This window comes from Neovison vison, chromosome 11 (assembly GCF_020171115.1).
Source record: "Neovison vison isolate M4711 chromosome 11, ASM_NN_V1, whole genome shotgun sequence".
NCBI lineage: Eukaryota > Metazoa > Chordata > Mammalia > Carnivora > Mustelidae > Neogale > Neogale vison.
In genome coordinates this window covers 66,527,442-66,546,970 of record NC_058101.1, presented here as the reverse complement: position 1 = coordinate 66,546,970, position 19,529 = coordinate 66,527,442, and the positions used below count along the sequence as shown (strand labels likewise).

At 56.8% G+C, this 19,529-nt stretch overlaps 1 protein-coding gene across 1 annotated transcript; it reads right to left on the bottom strand.

The window, feature by feature from the left end:
- Positions 1-4,740: 4,740 nt before the first annotated feature.
- Positions 4,741-16,987, bottom strand: LRPAP1 (LDL receptor related protein associated protein 1). The gene is made up of 8 exons (XM_044267877.1): positions 16,713-16,987; positions 12,816-12,960; positions 10,354-10,478; positions 9,253-9,373; positions 8,771-8,929; positions 7,704-7,786; positions 6,123-6,299; positions 4,741-5,048 (listed from the first exon to the last, which is right to left on the bottom strand). The coding sequence occupies exons 1-8, from the start codon at positions 16,953-16,955 to the stop codon at positions 4,986-4,988; spliced, it is 1,116 nt and encodes a 371-aa protein (XP_044123812.1). The 5' UTR covers positions 16,956-16,987; the 3' UTR covers positions 4,741-4,985.
- Positions 16,988-19,529: the final 2,542 nt, after the last annotated feature.

The following is a 19,529-nucleotide window of genomic DNA, read 5'->3' as shown; positions in this document are numbered from 1 at the left end:
AGTGCGGGGGCTCCCTTCAGTGAGTTAGAGCCCCCAACCCAAGCCTGCCAGGCCTAGAGTCGGAAACCCCCTGGATCTTTCTGCGGTTCAGCATTTTCCCCAAAAGCTCCCCCACCACATCCTTGAAGTCTGGCGTGTGGTACTTCTACTATCATTCAATTAAAAGTATTTTCTAACATCTAGTGTCATTTCTTCTTTGGTTCATGTATATTTTTAAAGTTCCTGAATATACTTTTTTAAAAAAAAATTTTATTTGAGAGTGAGCAAGCGAGTGAGTACACGAGCCAGGGGAGGGGGAGAGGGAGAAGCAGACCCTCTGCTGAGTGAGGACCCCCCTCCCCCTACCACCACCAGGATCATGACCTGAGCTGAAAGCTAGCACTTAATGGACTGAGCCCCCCAGGTGCCCCTAAACTTCCTGAATGTACGTAGTTTAACTGTCTTTCTGTTACAGAGTCCCTGCTTGGCTGCATAAGGTTAAAGAACTTGATTTGTGTCAATTGACTTTGCTACTGAGTTACTGGGATTTGCTTTGTGCCAATCAGCTTTTAAAATATTCCATATGTATTAAGAACATATTTTCCTCTAAAGGGCATGAAGAGGATCATGTTTGTTGGCTGTTAGTCCATCTGTCTGTGTTCATCAGGGATCTGAGCCACTGTGGAGAGAAGCTGGCACAGGGGTGGCAAATTAAACAGAAATGAGAGAGAAAGGAAGCAGAGAGAGTAAAAGCCAATGAAAGAAAGCTAGCAAACAACAGAGGGAAATCCTTGAAGCTGAAGCTGGTTTTGGGGGAAAAGTTTTAAAACTTGATGGAGCCTTAGCTAGACTGACTGGGGGAAGGGGGGGGGGAGGGGAACAGGAGTTACTGAGACAGGGAACAAAAAGGGGCATCACCACAGATCCAACAAACATTAAGGGAATAACTTTGCACCAATCGTTTTAACAACTCAGATGAGATTCCTTGATAGACACATAAAGACACAAGAAGTATTAGACAATCCAAACAGCCTTGTAACTAGTATTAGAAACGGAAAAGTTAATATAAAACTCTAGCACGAGGAAAGCTTTGGGCCTAGAACGCTCCCATGAGGGCCACTGCACACGAAGAAAGAAAGAAGGCCAAGTACACACACACACCACAGCAGAGCCTAGGAAGGGAGGCTCCCCGCTCCTCTTAGTCTGATGTGATACCAAATGTGACAGAAGGCCTGTGATGAGAGCAAGAAACACAGGCCAGTATCCCTCAGGCGGAGACAAGCAAACGTCCATCAGCAAATTGGATCCGGCTGTGCCAAGCAAGGACCATCATCATGGCCAGCGGGGACTGTCCAGGAATACAGGTTATTTTAGCATTTGAAAATCAGTTGAGGTTCACCACAGTAACTCAGTCAAGAAGCCAACCTTTCTGATCATCTCAGTAGATGCATGAAAAGCACATGACAGCCTTCAACACTTGTTCATGAAAACTAGCAAGCTAGGAGCCCCCATGATCTATAAAAGCATTCATACAGGGGCACCTGGTTGGCTCAGTGGGTTAAGCCTCTGCCTTCGGCTCGGGTCATGATCCCAGGGTCCTGGGATCGAGCCCCGGATCGGGCTCTCTGCTCAGCAGGGAGCCTGCTTCCCTTCCTCTCTCTGCCTGTCTCTCTGCCTACTTGTGATCTCTGTCAAATAAATAAATAAAATCTTTTAAAAAATTAAAAAAAAAAAAAAAAGCATTCATACAGCTCCACAGGCCATGCACCACTTAACCGGCAGGCTAAATGTGTCCTGTAAAGATCGGAAGAGAAGGGTGTCCCCTCTGCCCCAGCCACTCAACACTGGGCTGGACAAGCCGGTGAGTGTGCACAGAGAAGGCATGGTGCTCGAGGGAGAAGCAAGACTGCCGTCTGACAGACACAAGTGAACATGAGCAAGTGTGCAGATATGCTGGGATCTGGGCCACAGGACAGAAGGTCATCACAGGAAAACCATCCTGTAAAGAAATGAAAACGTACTACTGCCAACAGCAGAAAACACCAAACGCCTAGGGATATGTCCAGAGAGATGCAAGACAGGCTGAGTAAACGGGTTTGGAACAGAAAGGCTCGGGAGACCTGATACTAAGACGTCCATTCTCCCCTAAGTGATCAAAATTCAAGGTGTCAAAATCCTAGTCATTTTTAAAAAAAAAAACAAAAAACGAAGCTGATTCTAAGGTGTATATGGAAACACAAAACGCCCAACTCCAAGCTCTAGTAGAAAGCTACTGTAACCAAGACCACGAGAGCCTGAGGGTAGACAGTCTAGAAACAGAGCCACACCTGCATGCACACTTGATCTCTGACAAAGGCACCGAACCAAAAGAGGAAAACATCTGGGTGAAGAATGGTGCCAGTGTTTCCAAATAAGCTAACAAGTGGTCATCGGTGGGCAACCAGGATTCACTGCACGACGTCCAGGCACCAGAAGACCCTCCAGCGATGAGTGGAGTACACTGCTGTATGAAGCACACAGATACGGAGTGGAAAAGAACAGACGCGCCAACACGTCCTCCTGGTCTGGTCCCTCGTGTGGGAAATACACAGACAGACGAAAGCAAGCAGTGGTGAGCAAGGGCGGCGGCTGCCCAGTGGGTAAGCAGCTGGTTCCAGGGACTACCACCCAGGCATGCGGAGCTGTGAGCGCATATGGAACATGGCTCTGCGCACCTGTGCTCTGCACGCGCTCCCTCCCCACCTCTCACAGTCATCCCCTGCCCGGAGATGAGCAACTCTGCAACCGGACCTGGAACGAGCACAGTTAATGTCGATGACCACAGACTGAAGACAGAGGAACGCGTGCCACCCTGCGGGTCAGTGGCAGGCGCAGGCCCTGGCCCTCCACAAAACCAGTTGGGACCACACTCTGTGCCAGGGCAGCCACGCTGTGGGACCATGCCAGGCGCTCCTGGGAGCCACGTGTGTGTGTGTGTGTGTGTGTGTGTGTGTGTGCGCGCACATGCATGGGTGCACACAGGACCCTTCACCACAGCCCTCCTAGCTGTGCTCTCAACCCAAACCACAGACAACTGGACAACCTTGCACATTCCTACTACAGAACACTGCATGGCCCTGAAGAGGTGACACGTTTCCTTGAGACACTGTGGCCAAATCATGACAGAGTGGCTAGAAGCGGACGCCCCACCCCAAAACACACACAGCCAGGCGCTGTCATTTCAGGTCCATCCAACAAGAAGATCCGATCTGGCTCCATCAGGAACGTGGGTCTGTCGGGGTCTGTTGACATGGTGTGAATGCTTCCGACAGACCGCGGGGCCGGAACCACCCTTGTCCTTCTCAGTCTTGGAGGCTGGATGTGATCGCAGTGCGGGCAGAGCCTGTCTGGCACTGGCTGCCTCCTGGTTTGTGGACACTCGCACCTGCAGGGAGGGCCTGGGAGCTCTCTGGGGCCTTGAGGACACTGATCCTATCTGAGGGCTCCATCCCCATGATCTCATTACCCAAAGGTCCCAGTGGTAACACCAGCACCATGGGAACTGGGTTCCAGTACCTGGACTTTGTGGGGACACAAGCTCAGTGGTCGGCTGCAGGAGGGGAATGTGGAGGTATCCTAGGACGTGGGTCATCTCTGTTGACCTGGGGGTGGGCTCCAGAACACTTTTTCGGGGGTGCTGAGCCACAGGCATTTGGTGCCCTTTTATGAATCCGTTCTACTTCACAGCAATCACTCAGAATCTCAGTGTGGCCTCTGGCCACCTGCCTGGGGGGCCGCCCCCATACCTGCTACCTCCAGGGGCAGAGACAATGACAAATCCCAGAGACCTAGCTGGTTCTCCAGCATGTCTGAAGGCCAAGGGCTCCCTCTAGTCGTCAGTTCCTGAGATGGTAAATGGAGTCAAGTGTCCTGTCCTGTTGGTCTCCCTGTCCTGGGCCCGACCTCCTCCCAGGCCCTGCACCCCACACAGGGGCACTCAGAGAACAGGAGCGTGTGCCCCAGAGCTCGGAGCCCCCAGGAAGCTCTGCAGAAGCCCGATAGCGAGCCCTTCTCTAGTCCTGGGCCACCTTCTGAGCAGCCCATCACCCTGCCCTGCTCATTAGGCCTGGCCATAAGAGACACAACAGCCAGGCTGATGGCAGGCATGATGTGGAGGCCTAGGGTGAGGCTCTGGTGCTGGAGAGGACGGCAGCAAGGCCTGCCCTGAGCCCAGTGGCCCACAGAGGAGGGACACATTCATGCTTGGTCTCACTGCATCCCGACACATGGGGTCCTGGCATGCCCCCCCGTGGACTTGATTCTTAGAATAACAGCTCATGGGATAGCTGTGTCTGGAGGGTCCCAACACCTGAGGCTGAGACGGGGTCACTGCTGAGTGCGGTGCTGGGATCAAGCCTCTTCCAGGTTCAGACCTGGGAACTGTATCAGACCGCCACATGGACTACCTGCAGTGAAGTCAGGGGAGAGTCGCCATGGAGCTGTCCCACCTCAGTGCCCCGGCCCGGTCTCTGAGGTGGGGAGGGAGATGCCAGCAGGGTCAGTATGAGCCCCCAGCAGGCCTGGGCCAGAGGTCACCCCTCCCTTCGAAATTCAATCCACCCTGCTCTCGGGGGTCAAACCAGGGGGACTGTGGCCCTGGGAGGCCCTCGACCCCGCCCATGTCACACTCACACAGCAAAGACATGGGGGGTGGGGGGGTGGAAGAGGAGCAAGATGCAGATGCAGAGACCCCACCGAGGGACAGGTCACATCACAGACAACTGACACCGTGTGACATGTTTTTAAAGACACGGTACTTGCAGTGACAGATTCACACGAGTCTGATACATGGCTCATCGGGCACCCAGGGGATCGGAAGCAGTCCTTCCACGTGAGGGATGCCCGGCCGGGCCCCACACGCCATGTCCAAGGTCCTGTCTTGTGTCCAGCGCCACCGCAGGTCCCTGGGCCATGCTCAGGCAGATGCCCAGCACCCCGCCTCTTCCCGCCGGTGCCTCCTGCGGCCTTCAGAGTTCGTTGTGGCGAGCTCTGGAGATGCGGCCTGACAGATCCTGTAAATGCTTCTTCACCTGAAAACAGCAGCCCAGCATCAGCACAGCGGCCACCTGCCCAACATCACTAGATGCGCGGTCTTAGAAGGGACCTGAACGCCTCGCTTTTCTTGAACGGCAAGTCTGCCGTCCGGAGAGAGGAAATCAACCATGAAAGCCGCCTCTCGCCATTAGACCACCACTACCCGCTAAAAACACTGCACAGGGCAGGTGACGCAGACAGAAAGGAGAGACGTTTTCCACCCCAGCCCCTCACAGAGGCAGAGAACAGAGAAGTCATCTAGCTGGGCCCCTCCAGGAACCGCCCAGTGCCCCAGCCTCATGGAGCCGAGGGTGCCATACACGTGCATTTCTGCCACGGTAATGAGGCAGAGACCACCCTGTGCCTGTCCCTGCCCATCACAGCGACTTCCCCCTGCAGGTTCCTGCCCCACAGCGGCACTTTGGAGCCGACCTCCCACGCGGGGTGCTTGCCTCCTCCCCGACAGGCAGCCAGGTGGGCCTGGACCCTGCACCCCTCCCCTGGGTCAAGACCCCCTTGGCTCACTAAAGTTTCATGTGTTTGGATGACTGGTCCATCCCTGTGGCTCCAGAGTGAGATGCACAAGGGGATCCCTCCTCCCTTGCTCTCTCTCGAGATGACCCATCTTATCTGCTTCCAGACTGTACTGTGAGTCCTTTGGCCACTCCAAGCGTCCGTGCTGCCCTGCTGCTGCTTTCTCCCATGGAGGCCAACCACGTTTCTATGCCTGGATGGGCACCTGCTTTGTGGGTCACCGCGAACAGCCTGACCAGCCCTGGAGTGAGCCCATCCTGCTTGAGCCACCTGCTGCTGCCCTGGGACGGTCCCCATTCCCACAAGAGAAAACACGGCCTGTACACACACCTCACAGGATTCTCAGGGAACTGTCCTCCCGGGCACACGCAGGAGTACCAAAGCCACTGCCTCATATGCATACCCTGTGCAGGGTCACTAGGCCAAGGGAACAAGCCAGGAACACAGGTGTCCCATAGCTCTACATGACCACCTGCTGCCAGCAGGGGAAGACCAGCACACATGCGGGGCCAGGGGACACCCCAAGGCACACACACCTTGTAGCCCAGCTCCTTGGTCTTCTCCTCCAGCATGGCGTACTTCTCCTTGTTCCGGCTCACATGCTCTGGGTCCCCGAAGCTCTCCACATGTTTCAGTTTCTGGTGAGAGATTTCCAGCTGCTTCTGATAGTGGCTGTGCTTCTCGATTTTGGCTTCAAAGTGCTTAAGCTCCTCCTAGAATGTTTAAACAGATGAATGTCCCCCCAGTGGACTCTTCGTGTTGCTCTGGGGTCCCCAGTCGACCTCCCCACCCCTCAGGACCCGGGCGGCCACGCCACACCTGGGGCTGGGTGCCAGAGCTCAGTGCGGGAAGTCGGGCGCTGCCTCCTCTGAGGGCACACATCCCGAGCCCCTCAATGTGCCCCCTGCCTGGGATAGTTCCAGGTGCTGTCCCTGCTGCTCCCTGACAAGACAGCAGTGCACATGGACACAAAGAGAGCGACCCAACCCACCAGAGATGCCATCACGAGTGGACCAGCCTTCATGGGGCCCCTGCCCATGTCTGGCAACCGGGCCTGCTGCCGCCCCTTGGTGAACCTGATCCCCTCTTGCCCTGAGCCCACAACCAGCCTGACACTGGACTGGGACTTCAGCCACAGCCACACTGCTCTGTCCTCTCCGCTGTCCCCATGGCCTTGTGTCCCACCAGCTGCAGCCACCATCTCACTGCGGCTCTGTGACACGGCCCTTTCTGCCCCACCCCACCCCAGCCACCTGCTCGGTGCTCTTGGGTTGGTCTTGCTGGCCGGTCCCCGACAGCCTGGTCTTGGCTGAACAGTGACCTTGTCCAGACTGCCAGTGGGCCTAAGTGGGCTACCTGGGGACCACAAGGGCTGACAACATGCGTCCCTGTGAACTGGGCTGAGCTCCCGGCGGAGGCTGACTTAGGAACCTCTGCTGGACAGTCACCAGTGTCCCTGCTGTGTCTTAGTGTCCTGCCTCTCCTGCCTGCCAGTGATCCCTCAGAGGCCCCTGCCCCTACCACTACACAGCTATCCCCTTTCCTACCCTCTCTCCCTGCCCCTGTGACCGTGGGCCCTGTGGTATGTGCACGCAGCAGTGGCCTCCAGGACCCACATGACAGAATGACCTCTCCCTCCACAGGCCCCAGCTGGAACCCCCATGGCAGGCTCCTCCAGCCAAGAGGGGTCATTCTGACCTGACCCACTGGCTGTAGCGGCCTGGTTACAGCACAACCCCCAGGAGGCGACACTCCAGCAGCCCAAAGGCCCTCAATTCCAGGGCCGCTACAGAACCCCATGCAGGCTCTGTTCTCAACCTGTGTGCTTCTACCCCAGCTGTCTGTCCTCATACCTAGCATAACGAAGCTAAGCAAACGGCCCCGGGGCCAGACCCTCAATCCACCAGAGGCCAGCACCATCCACAGAGATGCGGGCATGGTGGTGCCCCACAGCCGCCAACCAGCATGGCAAAGGGACACAGGACATAGGAAAAAGGCCCAGGAACACGCTGGTCTGCCACTCACACCATGGTTCAGAATCTTTTCCACATTAGTACAAAGTGTGACAACAGGTGTTGCCAAAGAACGCAAGGTGGCGTCACCGGCACCGTCCTTACCCGGAAGGACTCCAGCTCCTTCTCAGTGAAGTTGGAGGACTTGGCCAGGTCCCACAGATCTATTACTCGGGGCTCCTCGAACTCTGGCAGAAAAGCAAAAGCAGTTCTGGTGAATGTGTGGCGGCTCCTGTGACACCCAGGGGCTGATGATACCACGAGTGTGAGCGTCTGGACACACATACACAGGGACATGCTGTGTGCTTGCACGCACACGTGTGGGTGTCCAATGCCGTCTGGAAGCAAATGGAGGGCTGTTCTCATGCACGCGCAGTCCGCGGCTCCAGGCATCACTGGAACCTGGCCTTGGCGACACTCTCGCTGGCCTGCACCTTTGAAACGGAGGGGCCCAGTGGCAGAGCCCCTCGCTAGGGGAGGGGTGCTGGGAACCAGGAGCTGTCAGGGTTCCTTGGGGCCTCTGGGCCAGGACTGTGTCAATCTACCCACAGTTCTGGGTTAAGGTTTAAGCCACTGCTTGTCCTTCTGGCTCCAAAGCGAAGCAAAGCATATGAAAAGGACCTGTTGACATTGGCTAGCACTCCTGAGCAGACGCCGTGACGGTGCCCACCTGGGCCACTCACCCCTCCTCCCTCCCCAGAGGAGACCGGGGAGCAGGCTGGTCAGAGCTGCCCCCACCCCACAAGGCATACCGTCAGGTGCTGCACCCCCTCCTTCCACTGACCCATTCCTGCCTAGGGACCTCAAGAGGCTCATAGAGAATGTTCTGGTAGAATATGGTAGACCATGGGACAGACAGGAGCTGGCTGGGTGCAGGCAGGGAGGCGCAGGGCAGCGGTCAGCCCCGACTCCAGGTCTCCTGACCTGCTGTGTCCCTAACAGGAGAAGCACCAGCTGAGCTCCCGCTCTGCACGCTCAGGCTGGAGACCATGTGAGCGCGCAGGAAGCCTGAGAAGGGGGGCAGCCTTGCGCAGTGTTCCCCAATACCTTCACGGGCCTTGGGCGGGAGCACGACAGATAGCGGCCCACCATGGGGGGCCCGGACCCTGTCACGGATGGCATGGGACACACGGCAATGATGCTTGAGTGCAGGGAGCTTGCCATGCACTCACCGGTCTCGGGGCCGTAGCCCTGGTGGCTGACTTTGCGCAGGCGGTCGTAGGCCTGGTTGATGCCCCGCAGCCGGTCCTTGAGCTCCGCGTGTTTGCTGTGCAGCATGTCTTCCTTGACGCGGCTCACGTCCAACGGGCTGATGACATTTTCTTGGATTTCTGCATGAGACCGATGCCGAGAGGGGTGGCCGTGAGCTGATGCTGGGGACCCCGCCTGCTGCAGCAGAAATACCCCGGGCCGACACCTGTGACCCCATGCCCCCATCCCCGGGGGTGACACAACATGCTGGGGTGGCATCTGTGTCTGTGCGGGAAGGGCAGCCACGGCAACCCATGACCCATGTCCCACGTCTGACCAACACACTCATGTTGTCAGAGGTTCCCTGATGAGCCCGATGGGGGAGTCCCACCCACGGACCGGGTGCACAGGGAGGGAGGGCACCCCCCCCAGGGCCGCCTGCAGGAGGGCGGGGCAGGGACACCTTCAGTCCTGCTCAGCGTCTCCAGCAGGACGTTGTATTCGTGCACTTTCTCCTTGTGGTGTTGGAACTCCCGCCATAGCTTGGTCAGCTCCTCGCTGGAGAACTTCCCAGATGTCTTTGCCTGGGGGAAGTGAACACACTGGGAGCCAGCCCACGCCCTGGGGTGACCCTCCCAGGCCACACGCCGGGACTCCATGAGGGTTGCTACAGAGCTCTCCTCATATCGGGCAGGACCCTCGCTCCTGTATTCTTGCTTGATGACCCTGCAACTACAGGACGAAGCAGGACCTGTCACCAGGCTCCACGGAGAGGTGACAGCCATCAAAGAATGGGAGCTGTAGGATCCCCAAGGAGGTGGGGTGGGGGAGCGTCCCCTCCTGGGGGGGAACTTCAGGCCAGTCTCCACGTGGTCATCCACCTGCCCTGCGGGGCTTTGTGGTGACTCACAAAGAACGCAGGCCTAGGGCTCAGCCCGGTGGCCACGGGGCCCCCTCCACAGTGGACCCGCCCTCCCTGCTGCTGCAGCCTCTCCCCTTGGACCAAGGATGATGGGCTGGTGTGCAAATTCTGATTCTAATTCAGTGCGGTCCAGGCAGAACCTGCACAGGAGCTGGGAGATTAAGGGCCGTGGAGCGAGTGAATCGCTGTGGCCGTATCAAGCCACTGCCTGCCTGCACCCACCCGGACTTTGTACCCCATAGGAGCCCAGCCCCCATACACCTGCCCCGTGAGCACACCTTTCTAAACCAGAGAGCATATAGGCTCTGACTCCAAAACCAAGTGGACACCATACAACACATGGCCCATGGGCTGCCATAAGCCTTGCCGTTTACAGATCGTCCAGCCCATTCTGGTCCTTTGAAGCTCTGACAGCGCCCCGCCACACATGATTCCTTCTCCGAGTGGGCAAGCGCCCCCCTGGCAAGGCAGTGAAGCCCTGCCCCAACCACAGAAAAGCAGCCTTGTGGTTCCAAGAAGAAAACCCCACCCCTCAAGATCCCCCCAGAAACAGGCTCTTAAGCAGAAGCAGCCCCTAGCAGCCCCCTTAAGCCTCAACGCTAGGGTACAGGTCTTAGGGCCCAAAGGAAGCGCCTAGGGTACCTTGTGCCACAGCTTTTCCAGCCTGGGGTCCTCCAGGCTGTCCTCCTCGGTGGGGTCACTGAGGGAGTTGCTGCTCACGGCCCGGGCATCCTTTCTCCCATCCAGGCCGTACTTGGCCAGGATCACTAGGAGAGACACAGGAGTTGTTACTCCAATTCCGGCCACGCCTGCCGGACCCCCCAGTCTGCACTGCACGCACACGAACGGTCCCAGTGAGGGGGAGCAGGAAGGGCGGAGGGATAGCGAGGTCATCGGGCTCGGCCTGGCCCCAGTCTTCCAAGTCTGCTGCCACACGGGACCCCTCTGAGGGCAAATCACACATGTCTCAGGGTGCATTCACCAGCCTGGAAGGCTGAAGGTTCTAGATTCCAGCCGCTGGGGTTCAGTGTGAACTGGAGCCAGAGACAAACACTCCAGTGGAAGGGGCCCCACAAGCACAAGCCTAGCTCTGCTGCTCTCACTGAGGATGCCGGGCCTGGCACAAGTAGATAGAGCATGACCCATCCTGAGACAGAGGCCTCTGTCAAAACTGGTCCGGACACCGCGGACCCGACGCAGTTTGTTCCCCACGGGGCTGGTGCATAGCAGGGGCATGGCCCTGCTTACACCTGAGTCCTCCCTTTCACGTCTCGGTCCCGGTCTGACCACTGCACTGCACTCTGTGGTCCCCTCAGTGTGGCTCAGCCTTGTCAATGGTCGGTCCTGGGGTGGGGGGAGCTGAGGAGATGGGGAGGACATGGGCCACATCCTGGAGAGAGCCAGCTGCCCAGTGAGGGACGAATGCTCAAGAGGGTCTGCTGTGGCCTTCCAGCTTCCCAGTCTCCAGAGTCTTCTGCCACATGACCCTGGCACCTAGGAAGCAGGAAACAGATGGCTCCACTTGGAACCCAGACTTAGACATTGGGCTGGAAGGCAGGCCTGCCTGCGAGGACATGGGCTGGTGGCAGGAGTCCAGGGAGGGAGACGGGAGCTGGCTGACTTCTCTACACCCTCGTGCTCCTCTCGGCCTTGGCCCCGAGCCATCCACTGGGGATTGGTTCTCTCCAGAAAGGAGGACATACCAAGGATTCCAGGTCTTTCCAGAGCCTTCTTTCCTCAGGGGTAACTCCAGATCAGGCTCCTGTCCTGGCCCTCTGGAGTAGCCCCCAAGCATTCCAGCTGGGAGCAATGATCCCGCATCTCCATGTACCTGACCCTTCTGCTACCCTGTCCTGTTTGTCATGTGTCTCATCACATTCTAGAACGAGGCCGTATGAAACAGCAGTAGACCTACGTCTTCACCCAGAAGCAGGTCCACAACGTGGCCTGAAGACCTTGGAGGTATCTCATGAGGTCTAACGGTGAGGGATGAAGGGTGGCTGGAGCAATGTCAGCAGCTGAGTCAGAGAACCCAGGGTTAACCCTGCTGTGCTCAATCACGGACAATCACTCATCCTCACTCAGCACCCATTGTCTGTCTGAGCCTGGGGACAAATGCCTCCCAGAGGCCTGTGTGGATGTACAGCATTTGGGATCAGGATCACAGACAACACTCATTCCACGTGGTGCCACGTCTGAGGAAGCCCTTGTCTGGCTCCGTGAGCATGCGGGATGGTGGTTGGGCTACAAGGTGGACTCCAGGACCAGCCACACCTGGAGCCAGCTAGTCATGGCTACTCCAGTCCCATTGGGGGGGGACTCTGCAGGGAGCTACAGCAGGCTTGGATGGATGAGGGTGTGCTTGCATCCCCAGGCAGGAGGGTGGCAGGCCGGGACACCAGCAGGCAGGTCGGGGACATGACTTCTGCCCTTTGCTCTTCGCTACAGGATGATGGCAAGTGCAGTCAGTGTGGGAGAGGCCCCGAGACACAGCTGAAACGGAGGGTATGGGGGCGCCTCAGCAGTGAGCTCAGGGTTCTGCCCTGCGCCTGGTGTGTGCCACAGGCAGGTGGAGAAGGGGGCTTGAGAGGCCTCTCCATCCTGAGGATGCATGTCTTTTGCATCCTGGGAGGTTGGGCAGACTAACTGCTCTGTCTTGAATACCCACAGTAACAAGCAGCTCACTATTTCCCATCTCAATACATTCCACTCTGTTAGAAAGTTATTTCATTACAGATGATGTGAGATCTGCTTTCCCATGAATTTACAGATCCTAGGAACATCTCCACTGTCTCCTCCAGAGGACCACAGGCAACGGGGTGACCCCGGCCCCCCCTTCTGGGCCCAGCAGCTGCAGGGCCCTGAGTGCTGTGTGTTCTACATGCAGGTTACCCCTGTTCTGACTTGCCTCCATTGGCCAAGGGCCTCCCCAAATGGCCTGGCCGCCGTGGCCAAGGCTGGCGGCTCCTCAGAAGTGAGCCATGGCACAGGCAGCAGCCGGGAAGCCCCACTTGACTCCTGCCACAAACTGCGTTGCATCCACTGCGGGGCCACAGGGCCGAGCACGCGTCCCCCCTACCGCGCTGAATAGAGAAGAAAGCTACCGCTGAGGTTGCGAGTGAGCTTGGCCTGCTTCTTTCCATCTTCGTCCAGGCCCTCAGCCTTTAGCTTCTTCCAGGCGAATTCGTCCCTTTCTTGCATCTTCAGATCCGCATGGAGCTCGGACAGCTTCACGGGGGAAAGCTGAAGCTAGGATTGAGAGCATACGATGCTGACAACCAGCCCCAAGACGAGTCAACAGCACCACCCAGGAGATGGAGAACCCGACGGAGGGGTGACTAGGAGACGAGCAGGGGGATGCAGGGTCCTGGCAGGTAAAAACTCACACGTGTTCCCGGGAGAGCCCTTGGCGGCCTGCCCCGCTTGCAAGGTTGCGGGGAGCCCACTCTAAAGCCTCGCTGGAAGAGCTCCTCGGCTGGGCATGGTCTAGAAATGCCACGTCTGTGAGGGGTTGCCCGCCAACAGTGGCCTGAGCCTGGCTGCCAGCCCCTCTCTCTGAGCCCACCTAAGGCCACAGGGCCGGCTCCTACACTGGGACGTCCCACCAGCCACCTGGACTCCGGTGACACTCGTGGGGCCCCGGGTATTGGGGTGTGAGGATGGAGGGACGTGAATGCTGAGCATGGGAGGAAACCATCACCTTCTCCTTGTGTCATGTAAGTACAATAAAAAATAAATCACGATGATCAGAGGACAGTGGACTAAATTATGGCAAACTTCCACGTTAAGAAAAGATCAGTCTACAAGAAAAATAAAGTGAACTAAAGCTTGTTAAAAAAAAAAAAAGAAAAGAAAAGATCAGTCTGTGAACCTGCCTGACAGATGCCCCACCCACAAGGGACTGGCTAATGACACAATGACAAAAGGCTCTAAGTGCAGCACACACACACCCTCCCACTGCCTTCAGGCCGGAAAGAGACCTGCACTTGTCTTCAGTGGCCTGAGGCCCAGAGTGGCCAAGAGACTGGGCCTTGCTCCTGCCTTTCCTGCTGACTGCTGTCAGCTCAGTCCTGACCAACAGGAGTGCTTCAAGCTGGTCCCTCAGACCAGAACATTCCATCAGTCTTCATGTGGCTGGACCTGCTGGCGCTCCCCCGGCACCCAGAGATACCATGGCGGGCTGCTGGACAAGCTACAAGACAGAGCAGCCCCCTGCCACCCACACAGGCTGGGGAGACTGCGGCCAACGTGCTTTTACAGCTACAAGGGTCATAGTGGTGACCCTACCTAGCTCCAGCTAGGCCTCTCAGAAGATGCCCAGAAAATGTGGGTCCCGTCCTTCATCAGCTTGAAAACTAGCCAGGGAAAGTTCCTCAGGAGTAAAAAGATGGCACCAAATAAACAGCAGGGCTTAGGGCAGGAAACTCTCCTAAGGCTTCTAAAAGTTTCTTCGACCTTGCTCCATGGGGCTGCTCCCTCCTTTGCTGGCTCTCTGGCTCTCCTGGGGCAGGCATTTGTCTCACAGTGTTCCAGCTCCTACTCCCTCTCCCGAGCCCCAAACCCATCCTTTTGAAGACTCCTGCGTGTCCCCACCCAGAAGCCTTAGGCTCGTCAAGGGGCACCCAGGCTGACAGTCCCACCTGTCCTCCCAGGCTGTGTCCTAGGCCCCACTGTTGCCTGGATGCCCCCCGTGGGCACTCTCAGGAGAACACCAGGACTCTGGGGACGCTGGAGCCACAGCCTCACCTGACCTGTGGGATCCCCGGGGCAGAAGAACTGGACAGTGGTTTGGGGCATACAGATTTTCCAGGAAGGGCAGAAAGGGCACTGTGTAGTGAGCAGCTGAAGGGCAGGCCCTCAGTCTGCCCAGGACACCAAGGCATCCAAGGGATCTATCCTCTGTAAGCCTAGGGCCTGTCTGCACTGAGAGCCACAGCCAGGGCCTGGGAGGGCCTGGCTCCCAGCTCTCCCCTCTGGTTAGTGCAACACTGCACTGGCCCCTGTGTCCCTCTTGGGGACTGAGTATTCTCTGCCTGCCAGCTAGTTTCACCATCGAGGGACAGATCTGAGGACCTCAAGGCAATGTTCCCACTCACCTCTTACTTTCTTAGCTGTCCACCTCCCCAGGGCCCTGGCTGGAGATCAACATGACAGTCAGTCAGGAGCCCCGGAGCTGCAGACTTGGCCCACTGTGTGACGGTCTCAGGCCCTGTGAGTCGCTGCTTCTCCCATCTGAAGCCCCTGGGGGTCTAGTTACCCGGGGCCTCTCTCAAACATCAGCCCTTTCGCTGAAATGCAGACACCGGTGGGCTCAGCACAGATGCCACCTGCAGTGGCAACACCCGGACACAGGGGCGGTCAGGTCCCATTGAGAAAGAGGCAAAGACAGCTCCGGACAAACACTCAGCACTCCCTCTCTGGACTCCTTCAATCTCTTCCAGGTAAACGTTAATGCCTCACAGGAAACGGACTAGTCAGTAGAACTCAAATGCAGAGCAGAGTCTGTTCAATATTAAACAGTCACGTAAGGCATCGAGAATGAAGAGACAAGCAAACACACAGGAAGAAAGCCTCCTCCAAAACAAGGGCCATGTTCACGGCCCACACGTTTCGATGGTTTCCCAGGTGGATACTTCCCGTCAAGTTCACCAAGATGAACGTACTAACTGCGCACAGTTTTTTATACGTCAATTGTATCTCAGCAAAGTGGTGAAACAGTCACTGGGAACCAGGCTCCACTCAATCCTCTGCCTCAGCCACGGCTCTGCACTCAGGCAGAGCGACTGTGCGCACAGTTTCAGGAGGCTGGCCCCAGGTGGATACTGGGGAGCTCCCTGGGAGACCGTGAGGTCGAGGCCTTTACATGGGAGCAGTCTCACAGCAAGGCAGCACCAAGGACAGAACAGAACAGGACAGGACCCCGACCTGCCCTTCCTAAATCCTACCCGCAGCATAGGAACGAGGCCCACAGAGAACAAGGGAAACACAGTCTCCCCTCCTCTTCCGGCCCTCCCACCTCCCAGGACAACACCTCAACACATTCTAATCACAAGGTCAGGAGAGGAACCCGACAGGAGCTTGGAGCTCAAAGAACTGCGTGTGTGAGCGCAGTGCAGTGGAGCTCTGTGAGCCGGCTCAGGACATGTCTCCAGCCCTATCCTATGTCCCCCACCGTAACACCAGAACACGAGGCAGGGCACAGCGGCCAGGGACCATCAGTGTGCATGTGGGTGCCACCCCCAGAGGCTCCGCTTCACTTAACTCCCAAAGCTCTGAGAACAGCCCTTGCTCCCCCGCTGCTCAGCAGCTTTGCGACACTGACCATGTCACGATGTCATAAGACCCACACGACCAGGCAGAAGGAGCCCTGGTTCCCGTTTGGCCTACAGCTCTCGGAAGCACTTCTATCAAAGAGGAACCAGATAATGTCACAGAAAGTCAAGACACCAAGTGGAAGAACCCCACAGTACTTCCCGGGTCTCCGCTCAGGTCTCACAAGACCAGGATGAGTTTCAGAGCCTTCTCAAAGGACCCCCAACCCTAACCATGGCATCTGCATACCAAGGCAAGAATCACGGGGCCAGCCTGAGCTGTGCCCCCGAGCAGAGGAGACCCAAGCCCCTCGGGTCCCCAGAACGAGAGAGAGGAAAGCACCAGGCCCTACAAAGCCCCAGGACTAAAGGAGACCCAGGCCCCATCGCCCTGCAGATAGAAGACGCCCGACCCCGCAGCATGTCTCTCGCCCGCCCCGTGTCCGGGGAGACAGAGGATGTCCGGCCCCCGCTGGCCCCAGGAGACAGGCGACACCCCGACCCCTGGGTCACAGGAGACAGAGGATGCCCCGGAGCCCGCTACCCAGGACACAGGGGACATCCCCGGGCCCCACCAGCCCCGGGGTCACAGGACACACGGGACGCCCGCCCCGCCCCCACCCCTCGCGGTCACAGGAGACGGGGACGCCCCGGCCCGCGGGGTCACGGGAGGCCCCGGCCGCCGCTCACCCGCTGGGCCTTCTCCCACAGCTGGTTGAGCTTCTCCATGCGGAACTCCCCGCCGGGGGAGTTCGGGGGCTCGCGCTTCGGCGGCAACTCGGGCTCATTCTTCTCCCGCGAATATTTGCCGCCGTGACCCGCCGCCGGCCAGGGCCCGAGCAGCAACAGCAGCACCAAGAGCAGCAGCAGCAGCACCAGCAGCTGCGGCTGCGGGAGCCCGCGCGACCCCGATCCTAGCCTCGGCGTCGCCATCTTTATCCTTCGGCCGCCGAGACCCCGCGCCTCAGGCCTAAGGGGCCGGTCCCCACCGCGCGTCGGCCCCGCCTCTCCGCGCGGCCTCCTGGGAGTTGTAGTCCCTCTCCGCGCGGGTCGCCCGAGCGAAGCCGCTGGGGGACTACGAGGCCCGCAAAGCCCTGCGGAGGCACGTGAGCGTTTCCAAGGCAACCACGCCGCGGCCTCGTGCGCGGAGTGCGCTGGGGCTACCCTCTTTGGGGTTGCGAGGTTGAGTGAAGACCCCTCCCGGACTCCGGGATGGTCGGAGAGGTCCCCCTCCCCTCTGCTTCCCGGGAAGAATAAACAGTTCCGGAACCCCGACGATCCTCAGATGGTTCCGGTGTCACCGGCAGTGATGGGATCCTTTATTGTCCCTGTGGGTTGCGGGCAGGTGGCTCCTGCTAGGCACTCCTTCCCTTGACAGGGGAAGACAAACTGAGTGCCCGCGGTTCCAGGAGTCTGGGCCTTCTCACTCCCGCCCCGCGGAAGCTTTTCCTGGGACTGGGGTGGGGGCTGCACCCTTACGGTGTCTTTGAACCACGTCCCTACACTTCCTCTCCACACTCTGTTTCCATATTAGAAATACTTGTGCACTTGCCTCGTTCCCGCCCTGTTGAATTTTGGTAAACCAGCAAAGTTCAACCCAGGGGACCAGTGTTGGGTGGGGTTAGGCATGCCCTGGAGCGAGCTGCAGATCGCTGCCCTAAGGAGGCTTGAGGTAGATGGTTCAGTGGGGTCACAGACTCCGGGCTTTGGGGCAGGAGAAGAGACGGGGTGAACCCACCTGTTAAGAGTGACCTGAAAGGCTTCGCAGGGTGGTGGGTTGTGCCGGGAAGGGAGGCCTTGGGATAGGAGGGACATTGAGGACAAAGCATGGGGCTGGAGAGTACTTGGGCCTCTTGGACTAAAGCAGTAGTTCCTTTAAAATTGTTCCCTGTGCATGAAGTGCTTGGACTGGAAGAGTGCCTTACTCTCTTTCCTGCCTGACCCCAGGATCTTGAGAGCTCTTCTTTCATGATTGTCTGGTTGTTTAGTCTTTTCAGGCAAAGATTAACTCAGTCTGTACTTCAGTGGCCTGGCTGTTAGTATTTAATGAAGTGGGAAACAAAGGCAAAAGAAAAACTCAATTTCTTTACTACCTACAACCCGCTGACAAGTCCTTGCAACAGGCAGAGTGACATTCCTGTAGGAGCTCAGCTACCTTGATATTGATACTCTGTTGAGGGTAAAAGGCAACCTTAACCTGACCCCCAGGATCTGTTAATCTGCCTTAACATAAAAATTCCTTTGGAAACTTCCTTTATCTCTGTCTCCTAAGGTACTGGCAACCATCCCCAATCGCAATGCCCACACCCACCTGATACACATCTGAACTGTCTCGTGACTAAGGTTTTATTAGATGGTGATAAGTGACCTTTTCTCAACAGCAGCTAGCCCCCTCAAGGTCCTAGAAACCTTGCTTCCAAAATTCCTTAGACACTTACGCTATCCCTAATCCTCTCCCAATTTGAAAGTATATAATGGGCCTCCTAACCCCAGTGTGGCTCTTCCTCCCCTAGGGTCCTGTCTCTTTGCTTTATTAAAACCACCTTTTTGCACCAAAGATGGCTCAAGAATTCCTTCTTGGCCATTGGCTTTGAACCCTAACATCTTTACATCATTTAACGCGCCTGTCCTGTTTTTTACCTAATAAGTGCATAAAGACCCCAAGAGGATAGATGTTTATTTTCTTTCCTGTTCAAGACTGACCAACAGGTAGTTGTCCTCTGGGTCGTGATATGGGGACTGGGCTGCCCTATCTTCAACACAGGACTTTCAAGATCGCTTCCCACTGGCAAGGGGGAGAGAGTGTTGAGGATCTCACAGGGGAGGTGGTTAGAGAGCCAGGCCTATCACTTTTGCTCATGTTCTACTGCCTAGAAGCAATTCTATTAATGTGGTTTTGGAGGTGAGGTTTGGTGCGGTGGGATCTGGAGCCCATGACGGAGAGAGAATTCTTAAGATGTCTTTGGTGCAAATTGGTGGTGGTATTAAGGCATGGGGACAGGACTCCTGGGCAGAAAGAGTGGCCATGCTGGAGTTGTGAGGGGTAGCTGATTATATACATGGGAATTAGGGGAGGTAAGGAAAAAGGAGGTTTCAAAGGATTTTCATATGTTAAAGACTCACAGTCTACTGGAGTCCTTGCTATTGTTGAGGCTGTTTTCCCCTCTAGTAAAGTGATGATATTAAGACAGTTGGGAGCTTCCTGGAAGAATAACACACATGTCCCACCCCGGAGGTGGGGGGTTGTTTCAGGGTCAGCTTCTGCTTTGTCCTCAGCTAGCCTTCTGCTCCCGTGTCAAACACAGACACAACAATCCATAACAAAGTATTAGCAAATAGAATTCTGTGATATGTAAATAAACTTGGCTTCATATTTGAAATGGATTGATAAATTTTCTTTATTAATAGAATAAAAGAGAAAGAAGAACACATATCATTCACAAATAGGTCTAGTTGAAGCGTTTGACAAATCCAACACCTGTTTGTGATAGAAATCATTCAGCCAGC